Source organism: Eleutherodactylus coqui, chromosome 1, assembly GCF_035609145.1.
Source record: "Eleutherodactylus coqui strain aEleCoq1 chromosome 1, aEleCoq1.hap1, whole genome shotgun sequence".
NCBI lineage: Eukaryota > Metazoa > Chordata > Amphibia > Anura > Eleutherodactylidae > Eleutherodactylus > Eleutherodactylus coqui.
This window is the reverse complement of record NC_089837.1, coordinates 287,938,881-287,966,269: the sequence shown is the minus strand read 5'-3', so window position 1 is coordinate 287,966,269 and position 27,389 is coordinate 287,938,881. Positions and strand designations below refer to the sequence as shown.

Here is a 27,389-nt window from a genome sequence, read left to right as displayed (position 1 = left end):
ATTTGATAAAGATGAAGCTGCTACCAAAAGTTTTGTACGTACTCCATAACTCCCCTGTCCTGGTCCCAATCAGATTCTTCGCTACGCTTCGTGGGATTGTACTGCGTATCCTGTGGAAAGCCTCCACCCCCAGGATTAAATTGGAGACCCTGTGCCTCCCGGTGAGCTGGGGAGGATTAGCCTTACCCCATTTTTACTATTACTACCTGGCTAGCCAGCTGGTGTATGCTGGGTGGTGGCTGACCTCATCGGATTACAATCCGGCGGTCAGGCTGGAGCGCAGGGTGGCGGACCCCACCCTGGGATTGAGGGGTCTGCTGATGCGTGGCCGCTCCTCTTCTATTGCCCCCTTACCTGCCCCCATGCTGGTAACACTTAAAATATGGCACAAGGCATTGCGGCTGACCCCTGTAGTGGAAGTCACATGGTCCCCACATACTCCTTTGTGGGATAATCCACACTTGCCGCACCTGCAGCGCTTTACAGAGTCTGCATTCTGGAGAGCTCAGGGTATTAATGTACTGTCTGACATAGTCACGGAGGGCGCCTTCTGCACCTTTCTTCAGCTGCAGATAGTCTACAACCTGCCTGAGCACTCCTATTTCAGATATTACCAGCTACGACATGTGATCAGGGCTCAGTTTCAGGGCCTGTCCATACCGCTGTCCCTGACTCGGCTGGAGGGATTGGCACAGATGTGCAACATGGTAAGACCATTGTCCAGCTTCTATGCCCACTTGGTGCAGTGTCTTGCCCCGTTAAGAGAGAGAGCCACCCAAAAATGGATCATCGACATTCCTGATCTGCTGGAGGGGGATGGTGAGGACATATTGGCGAGCTCTGGTCCTCCCTTGATTAGTGCTAGAGATAGGCTCATCCAGGTAAAGTTCCTACACCGGATATACTACACCCCATCTAGGCTACATGTAATGGGTCTACTCCCCTCGGCGACCTGCCCCCGATGTTTAATTGCCGACGGGACTATCATGCACATGTTTTGGGACTGCGGTGTCATGCGAGACTACTGGGGGGATGTCCTCATATTTATGGAGTCTCATCTGGGGGCCCCGAGGATCATGCACCCTGGGGTGTGCCTCTTTGGGCTTGTTGGGGACCTGCCAGTGGCAGCGGCAACCCGCACCTTATATAAGCTACTGTTTTTCTATGCTAAAAAGGTGATTTTGTTGAATTGGAAACACCCTGGTAGGCCGACCAGGAACGCATGGATCCAGGTGGTGAACTCTGTGCTTCCAATGTACAAACTGACTTATATGGCGAGAGGATGTCCTGAGAAGTTTGACAAGATTTGGGGGAGCTGGGTGAGCAGTCCTGCAACGGCAGTAGAGATGCCTGTCTAGATACTAGGAAGGGATAAAATAAGGTACACCGGCTTGAACCAATCTACTGTTTAGGCTAATCCTTTTTTTTTTCTTTGAGTCGCGCAGGTTTGTTGTTTAAGGGATTAAGGGGGGAGGGTTAAAATTCTTTCTGGGGGGGGGGTGTTCTCTCTAATCTTTCTTATGTCCCTTTGTTTATTTTGTCCTGGGGGGTGGGGGTTCCTCCCGTTCTCTTTTTATTACCGTTCCCTCTCTCCTGATATTTTGGGACTCCGAGGCTTGGAGCCCTAACCTGGTTTGGGTTTGTTTTATTATGAGTAGTTTATAAATAAAAGCAAAAATGAACAGCCAAATACTTTCTTATGAGAAATGCACACGAATATGCGAGACACTCAGTGTTCTTACTTTTGTCTCCTTTTTTTTCTCAATTCTCATATACTGTGATGTATCAACAAGATGTGCATTCTCTTTGGTGTCCGCTGTTTTTGTATATGTATCTATTTTGGCTAAATAAACGTTCCTTTATAAAAAAAAAAAGATAATGCATTGTAAAACTGTTTTATTCATTTTTTTTGGAGGGCAGACAGAAAAAAAACACACCAATTCTGCCATTGTTTTATTTTCTTTCAGTGTTGATCATGCAGCATAAACGACATGATTTTTTTTCTGCAGATTGGTACAATTAAGATGATACCAAAACATTTTTTGTATGTTTTTACATTTTTGCATAATAATAATACTTTTTTTTTTTTTCATTGTTGCATTCAAAGTCCTATAACCTTTTTATTTTCTGCTATGGACAGAGCTCTGTGTGGGCTTGTTTTTTGTGTGATGAGTTGTCATTTTTATTGGTACCATTTTGGGGGTACATAAGGCTTTTTTGATCACTTTTATTAGTGTATTCAATGTATTCTACACTATAAATAGTGTATTCAATGTATTCTGCAGATTGCTACGGATACGATGATACCAAATATGTTGGGTTTTTAAAATTTATTCTTTTATACAAACAGGGGAAATTGCCTAAAGTAGGGGGATTTTTGTTTCTTTTTCTTATGTGTTTTTTTATACTATTATTATTTTTTACCGCTTTTTTATTTCCCTGTAGGTGACTTGAACCAGGAAAGCTCTGATCGCTATGATTATGCGTTGTAGTACTGCAATGCATTATCACTCACTAACGATGACAGGCCTGGACACCATGGCAACTCATCAACCCTCTGTGATTACATAGCTGAGGGCCGATGACATCACAGAGGGAGCGTGCTCCCTCAGTAAACTCTTTACATGCCATGATCTACATTGATCATAGCATGTAAGGTGTTAACAGCAGGAATCGGTGGTCTCACCGATCGCTGCTGTTGCAGTGGGAGACTATCAGTCACATCTAGCTTCCTCTGCGAGATAGCGCGGGCTAATTTTGAGCCTGTGCCATCCACAGGACGTAAGTCTACATCCTGATGCGTTAACTGCTACCCTGCCAGGATGTAAACTTACGTCCTGTGGCATTAAGGGGTTACATTTGTTTTAAATGCTTTTAGTCTCATTATAAGACTTAGGGCTCCTTCACACTGGTGAGCAAATCGGGCAATTCTTTTTGTGTTGTGAGAATGGGTGAAAATGCAAAAATAATGAAGCCAATGAATTTCAATAGTTTCATTCTCATTTGTGATGTTTTCACACCTGCGATGCTGCATGAAAAAAAAATTTCAGCATCTCCTTTCTTTCTGCAATATTGTCTATTGTTTTCAGAGGGGCCGGGCCCATTTACAGCAATAGAAGATCGCGATCCCCTGCTGCTGCAGGGGACTCCTTCATCCAGGGGTTTCACTGTGTTTTCAATTAGACCGTCAGCAGCAGCACCGGCCCCATTGAAAGCAATGACAGAACATAACAATCTCCTGTCTCTGCTGCGACAGCAGTGGCAGGGGTGTTTAGTGATGAGGGGACTCCCTGAGGGGATTAAGGAATCCCTTGCTGCAGCTGTCACAGCAGAGACAGGAGATCGTGATGTTCTTCCATTGCTTTCAATGGGGCTGGCGCTGCTGCCGCCCCATTGGAAGCAATGGGATGAAGGGAACCCCTGCTGTAATGCGAGGCTGTTTTCACATTAAAACGCCTTGCATCCAGGGGTTCCACATCATGGCCCGATATCGCCCCCACCAGTGTGCAGGAGCCCTTACCCTGCAATCCTTTGATCCCATACATAATACACTGTAATGCTATATTACAATATATTATGCCTGCCAATGTTTTAATACGCTTTCATATTAGGAAGACCCGAGCTCCCCTCTTAGGCCCCTCAGCTGCCATAACAACCCGTTTTTGCCCTGCAATCTCATCACTGTGAGGCTCGTAGCTTGAGAGAGAAAGCTAGCTTTCTCTGAATAACCACTTTGGTGTCATGGTCAGCTCTAACTGTGGTATCTGAGGGGTTAAACGTCTGGGGTCAAAGTTAAGTGCGATCCTACCTGATGTAGCAAGGTGTAATCTGTATGTTACAGCTGGCACTAGCGGCAGATGGTGCAGGCACAGCTCCCAAGCCCACACCATCCAGTTAGAGCTGTAATGGTAGAGCACGGAGCCGTTACATATTAAACAAGATAGTTTTCCAAGCTTACCTTCTGACGCATGACAATCATTCTTTGGTACTTTGGGACACAGGGGGGCATTGTATGGAGGGATTTCTTGAGAGTATCTTTTGGATCCTCTGCCAGGACCATGGAGACTTCCCTCAAAATTACACCTTTCTAACAAATAGGAAAATGGTATTAAAAGCACTGTACAAGAGGAGGTTATGTGAATTCTAACTTCATACACTACAAAAGTTAACATCAGTACCTGTTAAATACCGGTCATTCTCATAAGATCCAGCCTGTGGTGCAGGATTCTGAGTGAAGGGCTGGTTTCCAAATAAGTTATCGCTACGCAGGTTCCGGCAAAGCTTCTCCAAAAAGCGAAGGACATACCCAATACTGTTTACGGCTGGAAGGTTCAGTGTGTGCTGCTCCCTCTCAAATACCGCTGCAAAATAAGATTGATGGTAACTTAATTATAAAATGAAGGTGAATCATCCGTTTAGATTTTTCAATTTAAACATTGAAACAGAGCTAATGAAAGTGAATCGGGTGGTGTGGTGACGACCGTGATATGACAGTTGACAAAAATACAGCCCATTACTGTCCACCTGGCTTTTGCAATCACTTTCATCTTATGGCCATAGGCCACTCCAACCAGATCTGCTAAAACCCATGGGAGATCTAATCCTGTGATAGAAACTGTGCTGCCTCATCTCCGCGCTCTGTTCATTTAAAGGCACAGTTCGCTATTTCAAATAAACCAGTAAACAAGCAACAATGAACATCTGAAGATGTCCTAAGAAAGGGGAGTTCCCCCTCTATAAGAACATGGAAGGAGATGGAAGAAGGAGAAGAAAGAAGGAGGCCACGTACTCTCTGATCGAATGGACCTCTACAAACTTCTAATGTCTAGGGATCACCTTGTGAGCCATTGTCAAAAAATATCTGAGGCCCTTTTTGGTCACGGAAATGAGGACAGGAAACAGTGACAGAAGGGCAATCTAATGAGTAGGCGTCAGTTTGGTACCAGTCACTTGGGAGTAAATGGCAAGAATGGCTTCCCAAAATGACCATAGGACTATACAAGTCCATCAAATGTGGAGCATCAACTTAACATTGTTATTGTAAAGCCAGAACAACATCTGATATCTGTGAATAGAGCTTATGGAGCATGCCAGGGCATCTGTACCATCTGGTTACTTATATGCGGGTCCTTATGCCAGACATTTGTGAATACAGTTGTTGGATTAGTTGATACACCCAGCAAAAATCCATAGAGTAGAGAGATTTCATGGGTGGAGAGCTAGAGAGAAGTAACATTATCTCTAATTCAGTGGCTGTAGTCATAGAAAGTCCTCTTGGAAATGAATGGCTGCATACCCTCAACTGGAATTGGACATATTTTAGGCAGGAGAGGGACCTCTTCATGTAGGCCCCCTGGATCTTAGAGAGTGAGGGAAGTTTGAGACTGATGCTTTTGTAACCTGCCATTACCTGACACAACCTAGTATTATCCACTGCCATTTTTTGCAGAAAATGTGTTTGCCAACTGCTGCAGGAAAAACTGGATTATCAAACAGTGGGCACATTAGCCCAGGTCAACGAGACACACCCCAGTTAACTAGGGGTTTATCACAGAGGCTGAGGAAGGGGCATACTTGTTGACTGTATATGTATGGTTCAAGTTATGCCATTTTTTTCTTGCTCCTTCCCTATCAGCATTTACTGCAGATATGCAGCTGAGTTGGGGAGATTTTTGTGGCACAACAGGTATCAGACTGTTCAGCCCTGTTATGTGCAATTTTCAAGTACAATGCCTCTGTTAAAAGTGAAGAGTCCAAGTAAAGTTTAACCCATTGGGAAGAGTGGACTGGTGTCATTATTTTTTTGGGGGGGGGGGGGGGGGGACCATCAACTGTCCTGCGTAGGTGTATAGTATAGGCACAAGGAAAATATCATGCAGTCAGAGTAGGATACAGAGGAAGAATGAATGAAAGTAGGTTTGTGCAGTTCTGATCTTCTAGCTGTCTTTTGAGCATTTAATGTGTTTGCTAATGAACCTACAGTTGTGCTGTGTTTCCATCTTGTGATATAGTTGAGTTTGAGCAGCTGGATCCAACAAGACAAAGATGTACTATGAGCAGGGCCAGCCTTTGATTACTTATTATAGAGCTAAGGAGCTGAGCGGTATATTTTTGCAGTGGTGTTGAGAGATTCTAGAGCATGGTTATGGGTTGAGATGACTTAGTGAATCCTGCACTGAGCAGGGGGTTGGACCCGATGACCCTGGAGGTCCCTTCCAACTCTACCATTCTATGATTGTGATTGAAGTCACAAGGAGTAAGCTTGGGTGAATACGGAGGATTGGGCAAGGGTGTCATACAGTTGTTTGTCAAACATTGCTTCACACTCAGCGCTGTGTGGGCAGATGCGTTGTCATTATGAAAGAACCAGTCAACTGTTTACCCACACAGCACTGAGTGGTAAGCAGTTTTTGAAAAAAGGCATGATACCCTGGTCTCACCCTCCGTATTTACCGGATCTTGCTTCATGCAACTTTTTTATCTACAAATGCTTTAAGCAGTGGAAAAGGAAACACAGTCCTACAGCTGTATGCTTTTTTTGTAAACAACTGAACAATTCCTGGAAAAAAAATAAACACTGGAGCCAAACCTTCCCCAAGGCTGGCTGGCGTACCGCCTCAGAAGATTTCCACAGACATTCACCTAGCAACAGAAGCCTGTAGTAGTAACACCCTGCCCACCAGAAGATTCCTATGTCTTTTGGGTACCCTCTTCTACACTGTATGATATGTGTGCCACATTGATGGGGGTGGGCGGGGAGTGGAAACTGAGGGTACATCATGGAGTACCACCCAACATAAGGCTCGTCATCGCTCTTAATTAGCTAAATGTTACAATCTGGCCATAGATATCCCTTTTAATAAGGTCAGGTCGGCTTTTCTAAAACTACAGTCTTCACGACCTCAACAGGTCATGATTTGAGGATATCCTGTAGAGAAAATCACTGTGGCAATGTCTGAGGCGCTGGCGATAGTTACATCAACTGTGTAATACTATTGAAATCCTGAAAACATGACCTGTTGGGGGGATCGTAAAGATTGAAGTTTGGGAAACACTGGGCTAGGTTTACACTATATACAAACTATTTTTTCTTTTAATGGGTCCATTTAAGAAGCTTTAGAGCATTCTTTATTTATTTCTTTTATCATGGGAAAGTTGTTTTTGGTAAACATGCAAATACATATCCATATGTTTGTATACATTTACTGTTACATTTAAAAGGAAACACATACCTTTTCCCCATAGAAACCTATAGATACTATACATTATGCACATTATGCACGTTTTCAAAGCACATTCTGAAGGCAGACTCCTTCAGACCCAGTAGTTTTACAAGCCTATGCTTATAATATGTACTTAGAATGGTAAAGATTAGCCATACTCATTAGATATAGATCGGCCAAACTCCCAGTTTTGGTGGGGCCTCCCAGCTCTTACCTGCCAGCAGGGAAATAAATATTTATGGAAAGAAGCTTCTGCCTGAGTAGTATGGCATTAGTCAATGTAGGGTGGGGATTGTGAAAATCTGAGGAAAAAGGAACTGAAGTGGATCCATGCCCTGGAGACATTGTATCCTAAAGATCTAAATGTGAAATTCAAATGGAGTGGGATTTAGTCATATTAGGGGAGACAGGGATTTGTACTTTTCCATCTTTTGGTTTCTTTTTTGTAATTATTAATTTGGATATTGTTTTATATAATGTCTTAAGTAAATGGATATTTTTGGAAATTTTTATGTTTTTCAGGCTAGTGATCTGAACAATCGGACTTCACCTTCTCTCGGCTCCATATGCGAGATGTTTTGGGAATTCCTTCTTTTCCATCCCTCCCCTCTACCTTTTTATTTAGATGTGGATTTGTGTTGTACATTTGGCATCTTAAGTAAATTGGCCATTTGATTCTTGTGGATGTGGGTATTCCATATTAATATTGAGTAGATGTGTGGACGTTGATGGTTAAATTTCGATAGAATCTTAAGCAAGATATGCCAATTGCAAATAATGAAGTCAAAGAGATAGAGAGCAGAAATCTTATGATGTCATGAGATCCGGAAGTGAACGTTGCGAGTTCAAATATGTGCTTGAAGACACGAGGACGCCGATCGTAAAATGGATTGCAGCTACCATTTCATATTCGTGTATATTCATCAGGTGCAGTGATTTGTTGAATGATATGATATGGTCATACATTTATGATGCATGTTTGCCTATGCTAAAACGTCGCTGGTGTACTTTTTGCTTGACCACCAAAATTGGAGCATGGAGTGCTGATGTCCACCTCATCTTTATTTTCCCATTTGTGGATGGATATGGATTGATCTGTCTTGACGTCTTTTGCAGTCTTTTACTGTAAAGACACTGGTGCTGCTACTAAATGCTGTGTGATTAGTCTGGCAGTGACTTTCACTCCTATCTACATTCAGAACACATGCATCCTCAGCTGAACCAGCACTCTGCAGACAGCCATCTAATATGTATGTCTGCACTTAGAAACCAGCTTTATTCTACATTAATTAAAACATCTTAAAAGGGACCTGTTAGGTTTTTTGCTGCCTTACTGTGAGCAGCATAAAGTAGTGAAAGACATGCTTATTTTAGCAGTTAGTCACTTACAGCGTAACATGTAGTGGTTGCTAAGAACTTACAGCTTGTTCCTCTGCATTTCTCAGCAAGAAATTAGTCCAACTTATTCATGAGGTGCTGCTAACCTTACCCAGCCTCCGTGGTTGATAGTTTTCTATTACACAGCATACTTAGAAAACTGCCAATTATGTGGGTGGATAGGGAAGGCAGGATCTCATGAAGAAACTCTCTTGCTGGGAGCTGCAGGAATAAGCTGTAAGTTCTTAAAAACCCATGCACATTACTCCATAAGTGACAGACTGCTGAAATCAGCATGTCTGTCACTCGTCTATGCTGTGCTCAGTGAGGATGGCAGAAAGTACTGTCAGGTTCCCTTTAAACCTCTGTTCACCTTATGTTCCCTATATTTGGCATATGTTTCAGGAAACCTCCCAGCATATAAGTCAAATATACCCATAGGATTGCATTCACCAGTCAGAAGCCTAAAAAATGCCCATGTTGCTATAGACGAAAATTGATAGCACAAAAGGACCCCCTGGTCCATCTAGTCTTCCTTTCTAGCATATTTCTCTCTAGGATGGATATATGCTTACCACAGAAACTGTTAAATTCATTTATTGTTGATTTTCCAGCCACATCTGCTGGACATTTGTTTCAAGCATGTAATACTCTTTCAGTAAAATAATATTTCCTGATGTTGGTTCTGAGTTTTCCCCAACTAATCTCAGATTATGCCCACTTGTTCTAGTGTTCAGCTTCCTAATAAAAAAACACCTTCCCTCCTGAATACTTCTCTAATATTATAATAAAATAAAAGAAGTCTCTTTATAAGAGGATGCAGTCTTCTTACCGCATCTTTAATGGTACTCTGATTGAGTAACTGTTGCTAGTGGGGTACCACAGAGGTCAGCTCCACTGGCAGAAAAATATACGGTAGATGTTATGGGTCTTAGCATGCAAAGATGCAGATTCAATTATTTTTCTTTAAAAACTTGTTTTTATTGTGCAAATGTTGTAAAGAAATAAAAAAAACCTATATAAATTGGAATTACAGTAATTGTGCTGATCCAGATAAAGTTATAGTGTTATTTTCACCAAATAGTAAACACATACAAGCAAAACCTCAAAACAATAGTGGAGCTTTTGGAAATTTTTCTATACCCACCAACCAAAAAAAAAGTTATAACATTTATACAACACATTATAGGTACCTCAGTATGATGCCATTAAAATATACAACTCGTCCCTCCCCACCCCCCAGAAAAGCCCCAATATGGCTATGTCAATGAGCTACAGCTCTTGCAATGCAATGATAAAAATCACCTGGTCCTTAAAGGGGTTGTCTCGCGAAAGCAAGTGGGGTTATACACTTCTGTATGGCCATATTAATGCACTTTGTAATATACATCGTGCATTAAATATGAGCCATACAGAAGTTATTCACTTACCTGCTCCGTTGCTAGCGTCCTCGTCTCCATGGCTCCGTCTAATTTCACTGTCTGCTTGCTTTTTTAGACGTGCTTGCGCAGAAGGGTCGTCTTCTTCAGGTTCGTCCGGGCACGAGCGGTGTTTGGCTCCGCCCCCTTCTACACGTCATCGCGTAGCTCCGCCCCGTCGTGTGTGCCGATTACAGCCAATCAGGAGGCTGGAATCGGCAATGGAACGCACAGAGCCCATGGTGCACCATGGGAGAAAACCGCAGTGCATCCTTGGCAAAAGAACCGGCGGCCATCTTTGGGAAACGTTTTATAAGTTGATGAAACACAAGAACTGTGAGTAGAAACCTGCTTTAAAAGCCATTTACACTGGTGCATAGTAATGTATACTTAAGAAGGGGGACTGGGCAATAAAAAAAAAATCACTTGCCTCGAGACAACCCCTTTAAGTACACAAAAAAGCAGAACACTAAGATAGGTTAACACAAGAGAGGAATGTACACTATGCATCTGAATAATTTGAGATGGCAACTGTTAGATGGATTCATAACTTGCTGAGTGATCGTACTCAAAGAGTGGTCATAAATGGCTGCACATCCAAGCGGAAGAATGTATCAAGTGGGGTACCACAAGGCTTTGTCCTAGGCCCAGTGTTGTTCAACAGTTTTATAAATGATCTGGATGAGGAAATTGATGGAAAACTTGCCGACGACACAAAGCTAGGAGGGATAGCTAACACTAGGGAAGAGAAAGAGAGTATTCAAAAAGATCTAGAAAAGCTTGAACAGTGGGTGGCGACTAACGGAATGGTATTTAGAGAAACTGGAGCAAGTTCAGAGGACAGTTACCAAGATGGTGAGCGGTCTGCAAATCATGTCCTATGAGGAACAGTTAAAGGATCTGGGAATGTTTAGCTTGCAAAAAAGAAGGCTGAGAGGAGACTTAATAGCTGTCTACAAATATCTGAGGCGCTGTCACAGTGCAGAGGGATCAGTCCTATTCTCATTTGCACAAGGAAAGACTAGAAGCAATTGGATAAAACTGAAAGGGAGAAAACAGATTATATATTAGAAAAAGCTTTCTGACAGTGAGGGTGATCAATGAGTGGAACAGGTTACCATGGGAGGTGGTGAGTTCTCCTTCAATGGAAGTGTTCAAACAAACGCTGGACAAATATCTGTCTGGGATGGTTTAGTGAATCCTGCACTGAGCAGGGGGTTGGACCAGATCACCCTGAAGGTCCCTTCCAACTCTACCAGTCTATGATTCTTTGAACAGGAGGATTCTTTGAAGGGAGCATCCTCTATGTCTAGAGGAAAGAAGGTTTCTACACCAACATAGAAGGGGAATCTTTACTGTAAGAGCAGAGATACTACGGAACTCTCTGTCTGAGGATGTAGTGATGGAGAATTCACTAAAAGAGTACAAGAGGGTTATGGACATCTTTCTTGAGTATAATAATATTATATGTGATTGTTACTAATAACTTCAGAAGGGCTGTTGATCCAGGGAGTAAGGGTCCTTTAACGTGGGCCAATTGTCAGGCACATAAGCGCAGGATCCCAAACATTATCGTTCATATGCTTTCACACAGGAGCAATAATTGCTCATTAAATAGAGCATGCCAGAGATCTTTTCCAGCTGCTCGCTGCCATTTATATAGGCAAGTTTTTCATAGGTGGGCGGAGACCTGAGGAGGAGGCCTGCTGCGACAGGGGGCAACCACGGGGAAACGAGATGGAATGTCACAGGTGGCTCTGCGATCTCTCCCATCAGCTTGGGCTAGCCCAGCTGCTCGCAGTACATAAACAAAGTATTAAAGAATCTGAATGTCATGTGATGGCAGCACCTCTTTTAGGCCGCTGTTCACCTGGCGTGAAATAAAGAGTCCACAGTCCAATAATAAGTTTTCCAGGAACTCAACCGGAGGTGCATAGTTGCACTTTACTCACAACTTTTCAGCTTGGATTCTGCAACAAGTAGTAAATTGTGCAGACATAACAATCTTCTTTACAGATATTCACTTCTCTTCCACACCTTCCATATTACAGGCTTTCTCGGAGACACTTTTCCCTCTGAACTCTAGGCATCTTCAGTCTCAGTTATCTGATAGACCGTCCATGGAGTACACACTCCAGATTAATTAACAGAATTAACTCAAGTTTTCTATTTGGTTCTCAGGCTTCTTAAGTTGCTTCCCTTCCTTTTGCAGTGGCAGGAGACCCGTTACTCTACGCCTAGCTCAGCGCAGGAACCTCCACCACCTCCGACTACATTTTCTCAACTCCTCTCTCTAACTCCGCCCCTCAACTACCCAAGCCTTTCAATCACGTCATTCACATAGTTAACACACACACACACACAGGACTTATCCACAACAGTCAGTCACATACATTCACACCACAACTTCAGGCCACTGCCGATGAATGATTGCCTGTTTACATGGGTCGATTACACTATGCAACAAATTTTAAAAAAATTTTACAACAGAAAGTAGTTGATGTGTTTCTATAGAATTAAAACATGCTGATTACACTGGTAAAATTGAATAGCAACTAGGAAGTCTCACTTTCAAGTTAAGAACCATTTCCTTTATTTAACCCCTTCATGACCACCGATACGCTTGTTAATAAAACAAAAATACTTTTTTGGTATTACCGTGTCCATACAAGTCCAATCTATCAAAGTAACGTATTATTTAACCTGCACAGTGAACGTCGTCAGAAAAAAATAAAGAACGCCAGAAATATGCTTTTTTGATCACCCTGTCTCCAAGAAAAAATGCAAAAAAAAGCAATCAAAAAGTGGTATGTATTCCAAAATGGTACTAAAGGAAACTACAGGATGACCCGGAAAAAGTGAGCCCTCGCATAACTATGTCGATGGAAAAATAAAAAAGCTATTGCACGCAGAAGATAATTTTTAAAAAATAAATATTTTTGAAACAAATACAAGTAGTGCATAAAAAAAAAAAAAACTATAAATTTGGTATCGTAATAATCAAACTGGCCCATAGAATAAAGTTATCATGTCCTTTTTATTGCAGTTTGTGCACCGTAGAAACAAGACGCACTAAAAGATGGCGGAATGTCATTTTTTTCCCATTTCTCTCCACTTAGAATTTTTAAAAAGTTTTTCAGTACATTATATGGTACACTAAATAATGTGTAAGCTCTCAATTACAACATGAAGGTTGCAAGTTCAATCCCCGCGTGGTTCAGGTAGCTGGCTCAAGGTCAACTCAGCCTTCCATCCTTCCGAGGTCGGTAAAATGAGCAACCAGCTTGGTAGGGGGTAATAAATAAAATAAGAAATTTCCTGAAAGCGCTGCGGAATAAGTTGGCGCTATACAAATAAGATTTAATAGTACCATTGAAAAATACAACTCGTCCCACAAAAGACCAGCCTTCATACAGCTATGTTAATGGATAAATACAGGAGTTACTTTTTAAAAGGGGGGAGGGAAAAATGGTCACTAAGGGGTGAAGATGATAACCGTTTCAATATGCCATCATATTACTATTCAACTGTTTTTGGTGGAAAATGACACTTGGATCTTGACTTACTCCTGTGAGAAACATTACTTTCCCTCTGTAAGAACCAGCAATTTGATTTCAATGGGTTTGTTCACATGATGTAAAAAATGCAGCATGACCTTGTTGGGACACATTACACACTACAATAAGCCATTGAAGTGAATGGGTGGGCATTACATTATTTCGAAAACTGGAAAAGCTTACGTGGCAGAAAAATCAGATATCATATTTGAATTCAGCGCACTTACTATGAGCCGCCTATCTGCTTATCTGTTACATCAATTGCGTTGCACAGTGTTATCGTTCATCATTCAATCACGGGTCGTATTTATAGTGAATAATTAGCAATCCAACAATTACCTGAACTAAAATCATTCTATGTAAAAGGGTCCTTATTGTGATTACCAGACTGGAGTCAAGAAGAAATTGTGTTCCCTAAAATGAGGAAAATGGGCTTCTACCTCATTGGGGTTTTTTGTCTTCCTCTGGATCAAAATTGCAGAATAATAGGCTGAACTAGATGGGTGTGTTTTTTTTAGTGTTACATACTATATTACTTATTTCACTTTGAAGATGCTGACTAAACTTTTTTGTTTTTGCATTGAGTCCATAAGCAATAAGTGTGTTTAGAACCTTTGTGGTGTAGTTTAAGAGTGAAAGAGTTAAATTAATGGATTATATTGTTAAAGAAATTATGCATCACTCACCAGATATAATTTCCCCGCCGTGACCCTGCTTTAGGAAACCAAATACAGTTTTCTGATGGTAAGCGCAGTCTATGCAGGCTTGAACTGCTTGCTGCAGGACTACAGATGCCCGTGCTGGTCCAAAATGATCTGGAAGGTGCTGAACCTTCTTTCGGTCAAGATGAGGTCCAGAATCTCCATTCTTGTTCAGATAAATACAAACTAGGAAAAAAATGCACAAGTGGAAATACTCATTTTGTAAGGCTGATGAAGATTAAGATAATCTTAATGGGCAATTAAGATTACAACATATCTATCAACTGTATTTACATAGATTTATGAGTAAAGGCCCATTTACACACAACGATTATCACTCAAAATTCGTTCAAACAATGTCTTTTGGGTGATAATCTTTGCAAGTATATGCTACCATCATTAGCTTTTTGGCCGAACGATGATTTTTAGCTCAGCATAAAAACCATTGTTCGGCCAGCCAGCTGATAGCAAGGACCACATGCTGTGATTTTCCATGGGAGCGCTGATAACATTGTTTTCAGTTGCTGACCAGCAGGAGAACAATGGAGCTGTATGCAGATAACAGACCACCCGCTGTTATCTGCATACAGTGAAGGGAGCTTCATTTACATGCAAATGAAGCTAATAAGCTACTAATGGCCATTAGTGCCCATTAGTAGTTTATGCAAAATGATCGCTCAAAACTGTCATCCAAGCTATCTTTTGAACAAATTTTGAGTGATCATCTTTGCGTGTAAATGGGGCTTTAGTCTAGGTGCTGTGTATATTACTAAATCTAAACCTCATTGTGGTAGATTGATCAATGTAATTACACTGAGCACATAGAGAAATATTGTAGGCCACTTTATCCAACACATATGGTTTGACTAGGGGTTGTTTTTAGCCTATGGCAGATGCACCACTGGGGCTCCCCGTTCATGAATCTAGTACACAGTGCACTGGAAGAAAGTAGTTATTAGCCTCCCCGATTGTGACACAACGTGTGTAACAAAGTGTCAGTTGATGTGTAATGGTATGGCCAGCCACAGGATTTCTGATGGGCATGACGCCTATTGTCTGAACAGATTATACATTAAACCCCCTTCACCTACATAGGAAGAGGGGGAAACAATGATGGCAGCAGTGTGGATTAGTAAACTTCACCTTACTACCGTATCTAGAGCAGAGGACATCAACCTTTGCCAAGCTTCAATAATACTATGATACTGGTGTCACTAGGGCAAAATACTATTTAGAATTGTCCCTAACTGGAGAGCCACAGGCATAGCGTGTGAGAGCCATTAGGTGGGGAACACTGAGCCAGAGGAGAAATTTGTAGGGCTAATTGTTCTTTGCAGTGCTATTGTACAAAAAGGAAGAAACGTTGGTGAAATAACACTAATGTAGCATATAACATGTACAGATAATTACTGTTGGGGTCTGATGTTATTACCTGTGGGTGCCTGCATGGCAGCGCATGGAATGGTGGCAGCATCTTGTGGTACAGTGCTTGTATCTGGTTCTGGGGTACTGTTTGTGGGGGAAGTAGGAACCTGGTTCAACAAAAGACGTGGCTTTCTCTGGCGAAAAAAAATATATGATTATGTGACGATATCTGCTGTGAAATAAGACTAATTAAAAAAATTAAAAGGTTGAACAATAAATAGAGAAATTATTGGCAGAATCATGCAGATATTTTATATGCAGAAGATACTAAAGTATTTAAAAAGAATCTGTCAGGTCCCCTTAACTGCCTGGGGCGGCGGGCAGCAGGGTATGGTGCCAGACACGCTGATTTCTGTGGTCTATCAATTATACCAATCAGTTTAGTGGTTTTGCCAAGCTTACTTTTGAAATTTTGCAGGACTGGACTGGAGAGGAGTCCAATAAAGCTCATGCATATTCATATATGTACCCTCCGTCTCTTTCCAGATGCTGACTGGCTAGTCCTTCTGTGTGTACTGTAACACCGCTTACATCAGTGTGTCTGTTACTTTAAATATTTGACACATAAGGTGATATTATATTGCAGATTAATTTAGAAATAGAGATATAGGTAAGGCTGCCTGCACATGGGCGGGTCGGATTTCGCATGCAGAATCCGGCCTTGGCAGCAGCATCCGCACTTACCTGGTTTCTCTTCGCTTCATTTGTACTGCGGATGGTCCGCACAGCAAGCTGTCGGACATGTGCAGTACAGATTTTTTTCTTGTAAACTCCTGCTTTTTCCACATCATCGCTATGCAATGTCAATTGCAGAAGGGCCGCAGATCGGACAGCTTCCGTTGATTTCAAGGGAAGCCATCCACGCAAAATCCGTGCAAAAATGGGGCATGCTGTAATTTTTTTCTCCGTGAGCGGAAAATCACATTTGATTTCCACTCGTGTGCAGGAAAAAGCGTTTTTCCATTGCATGCTATGGGTGGTATTTGCTGCGGAATCAGGAGTCGGACGCCAGCTCCGGATTCCGCAATACAAAATTGCCCGTGTGCAGACGGCCTAATTGTAATGCTAAGCATTTGGTATGTGACAGATTATTGAAGGGAATCTGTCTCTGGCTTTATGGTCTGCTCTGAGGATAGAATAATGTGGTCACAAGCACGCTAATTGCAGTGATAAGTCTGTATTGGGTATCTATGGGGTTGTCAGAAACATTCATTTTATCAGTATCAGTGCACACATACAAAAGACTACAGGAAATAGTCCTCAATATTCATGAGCTGCAGTCTAGCCCACCCCACCCTTCAGAAACTGATTGACAACTGCCTGCCTAGTTCTGTGTATAAGAGACAGCTGTCAATCAGTGGCTGAGGTTGCAGTGGGTGAGGCTAGCCTGCAGCTTATAAATATGGAAAACTACTTCCTGTAGACCTCCATGTGTGTTGCTGCTAATAAAATGTATGTTTCTGACAACCTGCTTCACGGATACATAAGGCAGACATATTGCAGCAATCAGTGTGCCGGCCATCACCTCATATAAAGTGTCCTCAGAGACAGCAGTATAAATGTGGTCACAGATTCCCTTTAAATTGGATACAACTGGGTAATGATGACATATCTAAAAAATCTGCTGAATTGTATCAGTATGTGGTAGCTTCTATGAAGAAAACTAATAGTATAAAGGAATGCAAATTGAATATGGGTAGACCTAGTTTTATTTAAAACAAAAAAAATAATATGGTTTGACTGTCATTCTTAATATAAATAAATATGACACTTATGATCTTACTTTGACACATCAGCAGTGTGTTAGCTTATGGACGAGTACCTTGCTTCCAGGTTTGGGACCTCTCTTCTTGGGAAAGCGGAAAGGCTCACAAAGTTTGGGTGGTTGACTTGTTAACTGATGTGCAAGAGCTTTAGGTAACTGCCCCTTCTTTCTTCCTGGCTTTCGACGTCTACGTCCTGGCACACCAGGTAGTAAGGTTTTAGGGCCTCGCAAGATCCCAGAAGCGATACCTGCAGCTGGAGCTGGACTTTTTGGAATGGCCACTGCATAAAAAAGTTGAAATATTTTTTTAGCACTGACATATAACCATTATATGAATAAAGAATGAAGAGGACTGGTAAGATGACGTGTCTACTAATCTGTTATCAGCCATTTATGTAAAGTACCGTCCGAAATAGCTTATTGTAATTGATAAATCTAAAATCAACTGACAGGCAACAATGCTATTAAACACTAAATGTTGCAAATTATATATGCGATCAAATAATCAGTGCCTCTAGTGTCCTAGTGTGAGGAAAAAAGTTCTTAGTTCAGTAAAGTTTAAAACTTTCATGCAAACTCACAGGCTGTCAAAGTTGATATTTCAGATGATCACATACATGCTCCAGTAGTGATTGGACATGTTGTGAAGGCATTCCTGTGATACCCTTGTTACATGTGGCTGAGCATTATCCTGCCATGAGAGGAACACATGTACCTGCAGGATGTCCTGAACATATGTCGCACGGTAGCTGTCATTGTCCCTCGTACCACTAATAGGGGTGACTGTCGAGTGCTATGGCTCCCCAGATCATCACACAGGCATTGGGGGCAGAGTGCAGTACTGAGCTGCTTACCCTTGAGTCATCAGACCCAAACACGGCAGTCAACAATGCCTAAACTAAACCTGGATTCGTCACTGAAGACAACCTGGTTCCACTCCCTAGCAGTCGTCATTCACGACATCACTGCAAACGGAAGCGATGGTGGGTCTCAAAGACAGTAAATGTAATGGATGCCGTGAGACCAAATATTCTTCAGCCAAGTGTCTATAAATGGTTCCAACAGACACGGTGGCCTGTAACAATGGTGCCATGTATGGATAGTGGACAATGAAATAGTTGGAGCTGCTTGTTAGACGATCCTCTCTACTGGTGGTCTGTCGAGGGTTTCCTGAGCTCGGTAGCCTTGTGTGCGTGCTCTCACACATCCACTGGTCCCAACACCTGTCTGGTCAGAAGAGCCTAAGTGGTGAGCAATTAGTTGATACGACCATCCAGCTTTTTGCATTTCAATAATATTCCCCCTCTCAAACTCTATTAACTTATCAAAACCTCTTCAATTGTATTGTAGAGGCATATCAAGTGGTCAACAAATTCTACAAGCGGAAAAACAGGTCAACTACATACAAGTAGCCTCTGAGAGCCTTTATATAGGCCAAGGGGGAAATCACTTTTAGAGCCTCAGGTGGCAAGACTGTTCATCTAATCACACCACAACTCTAAGCATTTACATATCTGCCTGAGATGTAACTGTATGCAAAGTTTTGCAACAAAATGACTTCTTCCAAGTGCCTGATTTTGTTTTCTTTTTAGAAAGAGTGTATATTCTGTTTCCAGTGAGTTAGAGGCTATTGCTGCACCAAGTGTAGGCTAATTTCCCATGTCACTATCCATATTTAAAAATACTCCTGAAATATTGGTATATTCACACGAGTTAGCCTGCCATCTTATTATTATTGTCACAGGCAGGATTGCAATGAAAGGTTAGGTAACACCTCGGTTATAAAGGTGCCCATGTACATTAAAGAGTCATGGAGTTGAGACTGCATGCTGAATTTTGCAGCAAAATGACAACTTCTTCTAGGTGCTTGATTTTTTTTATTTTACAAATAGTGCATATTCTGTTTATAGGGAGGCAGAGGGCCATTTCTGAACCAAGTGTAGGCTTAATGACAAAACAATACAAACAAAAACATCCTTTTTTATGCAGTGTACTACATGCCTTTAGTGCCAGGAGGTTGAAGGTTGTCACCGGTCAGAGAGCACCAGCCCACTGGAAAGATATCCCTGGAGTCATATCGGCACCAGTAATCAAAAGCTCCCCTCCATCCATCAAAAGTCACAAGAATCTCGCTGCCCCTCACCTCCCCAATAGTCGCTGGGCAGATAAAATGGGGATTTTTTCTGTCTACTGCTTCCAGCTTCATACCTATCTCAAAATTGTTCTGAGCTGGAGAAGGCGGCTCCTGTAAAGAGACAGTAAAATGCTTGAGGTACAGATCCCATTTCTGTAAAGCTAGAATTGTGTGCACTCTTACTTTAGTTTTAATTTGGTTAAGGCCAAATGCACATGACCGGGTTGGATCCCGGTGAGCCCCTGCGTACCTGTACGGATGCTTTTTCTTCTGTACTGTGGATGTGGCGGCTGCGGCATATGCGCAGTACAGATGTGACTGCACCGTCGGTAGGAGAGGACGCTGATCCCACGGCCTTTCCGCAATGATGATTGCAGAAGGGCCATGGGACGGACGTCTTCCATTGACTTCAATGGAAGCCGTCCACACAGAATCCGGCTCAAAATACAGCATGCTGCAATTTTCTGCTCGTGGCCATGGAAACCCACTTTTATGTTGCATGCTAGAGCAAGTATTTGCTGCGGAATCTGGAGGTAGATGCCCATTCTGGATTCCGCAATGCAAATCCGGCTGTGTGCATTGGGCCTAAGGATTGCAATTTCTCATAAAACCAATACAATCCAATATTATGATATGCTAGCAAAACCTCTGACAGGCTGCAAACCACAACATAACCCCTGGGTGGCCACAATATAGACAAATATGAAAGACATCTCATGACTTAGTATCGCAAAATCATGGTGCTCCACGTTAATAATAAGAGAAAAGGTGAAGAGTCTTTCACCAGGTGGGAACAGGAACAGGTAAGTACCAGTACTGCACTGTATGGCTGGCATTGTTATGGGGAGCAATGCATGTCTGGCATGTATTGTGGCTGCCATTGTTATGGGGAAACTCAGGAGCTATATGGGTTACCCAGACAAAACAGGTTTTGTGGTATGCCTAATGCAGACCATGACTATTCTCCGTAAGCAACAAACCGGTTAGGGATCCTAGCAGTGGCAAAGGGAAACAGTGAGTAAGTGGAAGGGTACAGTAAAATTAGTTATTTTTCTTATTTAAAGCCTACTTATGTATAGTTTTGCCCCCATGAGCACAGAATAATCACTAAGACCACAAAGAAAGGCATGCAGGCCATACATAGGAATTTAGACAGTATTTACACACGTTTACATTATTCTACATAAAATTATTACTAACTTTTCAGATATTTTACTTGTATCAATTTTGTAACAATTTCGAGTTACATGAAGTTTTTTTGCAAGTTGTTCTGTAACCAGAAATGGGAGTTCAAATGATGACATTTAGGCTGCTCTCATACATGCATTAAGAAAAAGCCTTGCGAAACCGCATTTTACGGCATTTTCGAATGCATGCTATATCGTTTAACACATCCCATGACTGTTATGGATGATGAGGTGCATTAAAAAACGGGCAAATAGAGCAGACTGCTTGTTCAAGCACTGGTCTGCGAAGCCCAATTGAAATCAATGGCGGTGTTGTACCGTGGTTAACATGGCATACAGGATGCCACGCTAATCATGGAAAAAAGCATCCTGTGTGAGAGCAGCCTCAGAAGTACACTGTTAGATCATGTGACGATGCTATAGGCTGATATTTAACCAACAGAGAAGTATTAGCCACATAAAAGAAACCTTATAGATCCTAATTCAATTCCGTTTTACTTGACAAAATATCTCCTGTACAGAAATTTTGAGTGAAAACAATTATTTTGAAGAACATAATTTAACTATACCTTGTGGAATATTTTAGCTGGTGCCATCTCAGCTCCATTTAGTGTCTTCAGAAGAAACATAGGCCAGGAAGAGGCATTGAGTCGAAAGCCTAAAAAACAGTTTTTGTTCCAGTCATGCTTTCTACATTATTAAGAACATATAGTAGCTCGTGAACAAAGGCTGTTAGCTACAATACTGGCGTAAGTCACTAAATTTTGAGCTTGCTGTGCAACTCTTTTAAAAAAGTGAGCTGGGCTTTCAGGAAGGGTGTGGCTGCCCCAGATCGACAGATTTATGTATAAATTATACCAGAAATGTATGCCTGGTCGGGACCATTAACAGTTCTGTTCTACTCTTGTAACACAGAGGAAAAAGAGATTGTATTGTTTGGTACTGCTTATTCTGTGCTTCTTGTATTTGGCGCACTGTCTGTTGGGGGAAATCTTAAGGCACATTTAGACACAATTGCTCAAAATTTGCTCAAAAGACATCTTTTGAGCAATAATTATTGTGTGCATTTACATGGCAAGATGGTTGCTCAAAATTTGCTCAAACGGTAGTTTGAGTGACAGTTTTGAGCATTCACTTTGCATAAAGTGTGTAAATAAAGGCACGCTGTATGCAGAAGACAAGCGGGACCGCTGATGTTGTCTTCTGAGCGCTCCGAGCGGGGTATGCAGAACACAGCTGGAGTGCTGTCTTCTTCATAGTCCGGCTGTGTTCTCCGAGTGGGATACCAGCTGAAGCAGTAGTGTCAGCGGTATCCCGCTGAGCACTCAGCGCGCAGGACTGATGATGCTCGTCGTTCTCCTTCAGCTTGCTGAAAGACAAAGATGAATGACTCGTTAATGAAAACTCATGATGTCCATGCAGTTAGACCCAACGATTCTCGCTGAAAAGATGGCTTTGAGCAATTTTTGAGCGGGAATCGTTGGGTCTAAATGAGCCTTAACTGACAGCTACCTGTGTATGACTGTGTATACAGCTGTAGCTGTCAATCACTGATAGGACCGCCCATTGGACTGTTCAGCTCAGAAAATGCAGAGATATAAAACACAAGTTATACTGAATGTTTCCACATGAAACTTTATATCAGTCCGCTCAGCTCCTCCTGCTCTATTACATGATGCCTGCAGTGTGGACAGCATGTTTAAGCTGACAGATTCTCTTAAAGTATTAGCAGTAGGCAGTTCTGCAGTTGTACTTTTGCTATTGCACTCATGAAGAACAGAATAAGCAGTACGAAACATAACAATCTCTTTTCCCTCTGTGTTACAAGAGTAGAACAGAACTGTTAATACACCACTGAAACACTCCATTATGTTATGTGAGTTGGCTGAGTACTTAGTGCCACATCAGTGCACTAACCCATAGGTGTATGTGTGTGTGTGTGTATATATATATATATATATATATATATATATATATATATACACACACACACAGTATCTATAAGTTTCTATGCACATTCTGTATAGAAAGAAATACACACCTAGGGGAGGCTGCAGCATACCCCCACTCTTTTCACATGTGCCAATGGGTTGGATCTCTGATGAATCCACCAGTCTCCAGAAATCATTTTTGTTGTCACTTCCATCAAGACGCAGTCTAAGCCTTGCTCCTGTAAGGCCTACCACAGAAGCAATGCAAGTGGAGGTTGTATTCCTTGGGTCCTGGGCTTCCAGCTTCATTCCAATCTTGTAATCGTTGGATGGGGGAGAACAGGACTAAGGATAGAAAATGGGAAATGGGTAAATATTTTACCATAAGTACACTGCATGATAAAACAAAACACAACTTTGTTTTGTTCCTTGTTTTAAATTATAATTCATTCTTCAGATTATATTTTGGTTACTTTCCTTTCCTTGTCAGCAGAGCCATTCATGATATAGTAGCAGATTTTTGTGACCAGAGGCTTCTTTTAGAATATTTGTCCTTGAGATTAGCTGGTAGGAAATGTGCATTAAGGAATTGCTCTACAGATAATTATCCGCACATTACTGAAAAGCAAGGTTTAGTTCTTAGTGTCTGTTATTTTTGATATCATGAGCATCACACGTGCCACTATAATGCATTTTTATGGCCTGTACCAATTGCCATGTAAAACAGGTACCCTCTATTAGAAAGGAAACTGTTGCTTTGTTATTACCTATTGATGCATGTGATACTGCATTTAGAGGTTCTCTTTTTTATTGAAACTTGTACTTCTATTATAAGCATGACTCATAATCGGAAAAACATTCATGAATATTGAAATTGTCCTACCAGCCTACATTGTACTTGCAATTTTTAGTTTATTCAAAACAGGTCATGATTTCAAGATCTTTTAAAGAAGGACATATATTTGCAACATTGTTCATACAATATCATTTTCAAAATCATTACACATTACCACTTATAGACTAATGAAAAAGGTTTGGTACCATGTTAGCAGGTAGATCAAAATGTGATTGTTCCCAGTTAGAGAAATCAAATAATTTTGTAGATATGAGACCTTTTAATTGCTAACAAAAATACATGATGTTATAGCGAGCTTTCAGATTTTTACCCTCAGTCCTTCATCAAGGCATAATGAAATGGATTTGAAGAGGCATGCCTCATTATACACACATACTTATGACAAGGCACAGACATGGATGTGAATAATTTGCACTTAAAAAAAATAAAAAAACTAGTCACTGGTAAGGGAGTCATGGTCACGACATAGAAGATATGAAAGTTATGATATTGAAAGGCAATTTCAAGTCACAAAGCCATAGAAGAATTTGGGAATATAAATTCATAACAACTTTTGACACTTTTAATAGAGGGCTAAAATTATTCATGAGGATTCATGCATGAGTGGGCAGTATGAGAAATCTATAATACAAATCACACTGCTGGTCTGGTAAAACCCCCCCAACACTAATGCAGGGACCATAAAACTTTCACTCCCTTATCAGTAATGTCTTACAGATGTTTGTATTTCTGTACTAATAAGGGAGATGGAATAATATTTCTGTGCTAGGATTCACTAACTTAGGGACCATAAAACCTTCACTCTCTTACCAGTGACTATTTATTCACATCCATGCATGTGCCTTGTTATAAGTATGTGCGTATAAATATGCATGCCTCTTCGGATCCATTTTATTATGTCTTGATGAAGGACAGAGCAAAAGTCTGAAAGCTTGCATTAACATCATGCATTTTTGTTAGCCATTAAAAGGTATCATATCTACAGGATTACCTAGTTTCTCTTACAGGGAACAATCACACTAATAGACTGTCCTGCTCTACCTAGATGTGACATTTGCAGAAGGCCTAAAGTTAGGTTCAAAACATGTTTTTTCATCCACTTGAAACATCCCGTTTTTTTTTTACATCATGTAATAAAAAGCAACGGAAAACAGAGGACAAATAGGAAGGTGCAACAGGATACTTATCCTATCATCAGTACAAACTAACATATATCACACCAATGAGAAATGTACATAATTTCTACTGAGAAACGCCCGTGAACAAAAAATAATTTACATACAAAAAAATTTAAGTTTATTGAAGTTCGCAATAGATAAAATTATATAACATATATATATAATTTTTTTTTTTTAATGGAAGCATAGAACACTCATTAGAAGCAGACGTCACCTTGTAATGATAGTATAAGGCAGTGCTTGTCCAAAAGGTTAAACCAATTATACAAATTGCCAAACATATGATACACAAAATAAATAGCACCTACACCACAACATACTGACACATCATGTCCAATATGATACATGCATAGAACACCAACAAGGGTGGCGCCTGATGTATTTTATGCTCTTATTATTCTTTATTTTGGTACATTAGGATGCCTATCCTTAGCTTCCTGTTGGTATAGACTGATTTTGTACAAAAGGTACAAAAAAACAGATCTATCAACAGGCTGAATAGGGTTGTTCAACAGGCTGAAAATATGGTAGACAGTCTCCATTTGGGGCCATAGCACTCAGTGGTTCTTTTCAATGTTTACCAAACACAGCTCTGTACGTCTGGTATGGCAATGCCTGGTATTGCAACTCAATTCCCTTTATTTAAGGGTTTTGCATTTTGGGAAAACCTTTTTAAAGGATTTCAGGGGAAACTTGTTGAAATTGTTAGACTATGGCAATGTCCACAAATCACTAAAACCAAATAACTAGCTATGCAAAGAAGAAGTGGAAGTTTTTTGGGGGGTAAATATTATTGGTTGAACACACTGGCCTTAAAAGAGAATGAGAATATTTTTGAAAGAAAATATGTAATTTCTCATCCGTATCATTGGAGAACACAGTTTTGACTGAGTATAGTTACTGCCGTTAAGAGGCGGACACTAAGCAGAAACAAGTGTTAGCTCCTCACACTAGCTATATTTCCCCTGCAGACACCAAGCTATCCAGTTTTGGCTTAGTGTCCATAGGAGGCAGACCTCTTTGTTACTGGTCTTGAACTACCGTAACAATTTAGGGAATACAGGGAGGCAGGAGTCTGCCTGTTACTCTGACGAGGAGGGCAAACAGAACAGAGTTAACCATTCTGTTGTCACCCATAGCTCAGAAAAAAGGAGGTACATCTGAACATTAACTTAAACTTGGTCCACCAGCCATAGTGCCCCCCCCTTTTCCCCCAATGGAGGACTCCCTTCCTTGCTAAAGGCAGGCGAACGCTGGGGTGGGGGAAGAGATAATAGCCATTCAAATTACCCCTCTGATTCCGATCTAGATAAGGATCAGGCTTCCAAATCTCCAATTTTGTGGGTAGCCTAATAATTGCCGTAACTATTGGATCAGACACCTAGTGTGTCTGTGGTGACTTTTTCCTTCAGGCTCCAAAGGCTTTCTTTGAAGCCCTTTCCTCCTCATGAGGACTTTGACCATGTGTTAATCAGAGAAAGGAATAATCCCGACAAATACTTCACTATACTTAGGTGCTTAGACCTTATGTATCCTCTTCCAAAGGAGTTGGTGAAAAAAGATCAGCTCCACCAGTGTCCCGTTTGGCAAAACATACCATTCATCCTATGGCAGAAGCTTTGTCTTTTCAAGACGTGCAATAAAGGAAGATTGAATCCATAGCAAAAACCTCTTTTGGCTTTCAGGCCAGTTTTCACCTCCAACTGGGTCAGCAAGGCCACTGCTAAATTGTGCCAAACAACTGCGCAGAGGTATCCTCTCCGGTTCTTCATCAGATAGTGCGCCTTAAATAGGCCAGACAGCGATGTTTATCTGTGATGTGTCCCTGAACATGGCCAGGCTTTTAGTTTGTGCATTGGCAGCTTAGGTAGCTACATGCCGCACATTGAGGTTAAAGTCTTTTCTAAAAGGTCTTTAACAAATTTTTCTTTTGCTGGCACAAGGCTTTTCGGCAACAGACTAGATGGGTTCATTGCTGATGCCACTGAATGAAAAAAGTTCCCACCTACTATAGAGCAGACCCAGATGTGCGAGAGCAACAGAGGAAAAGATCTCAATTTGTTCCTATTGACGCTCCAGATCCTGGACCTCAGATAGTGAAAAAAAAAATCTCAAGTTCAGAAGTGAAGGCCTTGCTTTAAACTGAGTCCCTCCTGACATCCCGGTCTACAGTGCTCTAAGTCATTGTCCACTAAATCTTCCACATGATAGGCAGGCCCCACCCGCTTTTTCCATTGTGGGCGCGGAAGAGGGGGAAGACTTTCTCTGTTTAAGAAAACCAGGCTTGCCCAAGTCTCAGACGCCTGGGTTCAGGAGGTTGTTTCTTCAGACTATGCCACAGAATTTTCTTTCAACCCTCCCAAATGCTTCTTCAGCTTAAAGATCTTCAAGCCTTAGTACATGCAATACATAAATCTATCTTCTCAAGGCGTTATCACTCTAGTTCTTCCTTCTCAACGCTTTTGATTTCCAACCTATTCATGGTACCCAAGAGGATGGGTCTGCCATACCTGTTCTGGACCTGAAGAACCTGAATTGGTACGTGAAAGGCCGACATTTCCGCATGGAGTCGCTGAGATCTGTTGTTGCAGCCATGGAGCCAGAAGAGTTTCTTTCATCCATTAGTGATGCCTACCT

At 41.4% G+C, this 27,389-nt stretch overlaps 1 protein-coding gene across 1 annotated transcript in view; it reads right to left on the bottom strand.

The window, feature by feature from the left end:
• Positions 1–27,389, bottom strand: part of SCMH1 (Scm polycomb group protein homolog 1) — a 63,197-nt gene that overhangs the window by 14,462 nt on the left and 21,346 nt on the right. The window contains exons 5-12 of the mRNA XM_066572613.1: positions 22,829–23,063; positions 21,357–21,445; positions 19,468–19,711; positions 17,524–17,747; positions 15,709–15,835; positions 14,262–14,462; positions 4,179–4,361; positions 3,959–4,087 (exon numbers count right to left, since the gene is read on the bottom strand). Of these exons, the coding sequence (XP_066428710.1) occupies positions 3,959–4,087; positions 4,179–4,361; positions 14,262–14,462; positions 15,709–15,835; positions 17,524–17,747; positions 19,468–19,711; positions 21,357–21,445; positions 22,829–23,063 (1,432 nt within the window). The remainder of the gene's footprint in view (positions 1–3,958; positions 4,088–4,178; positions 4,362–14,261; positions 14,463–15,708; positions 15,836–17,523; positions 17,748–19,467; positions 19,712–21,356; positions 21,446–22,828; positions 23,064–27,389) is intronic.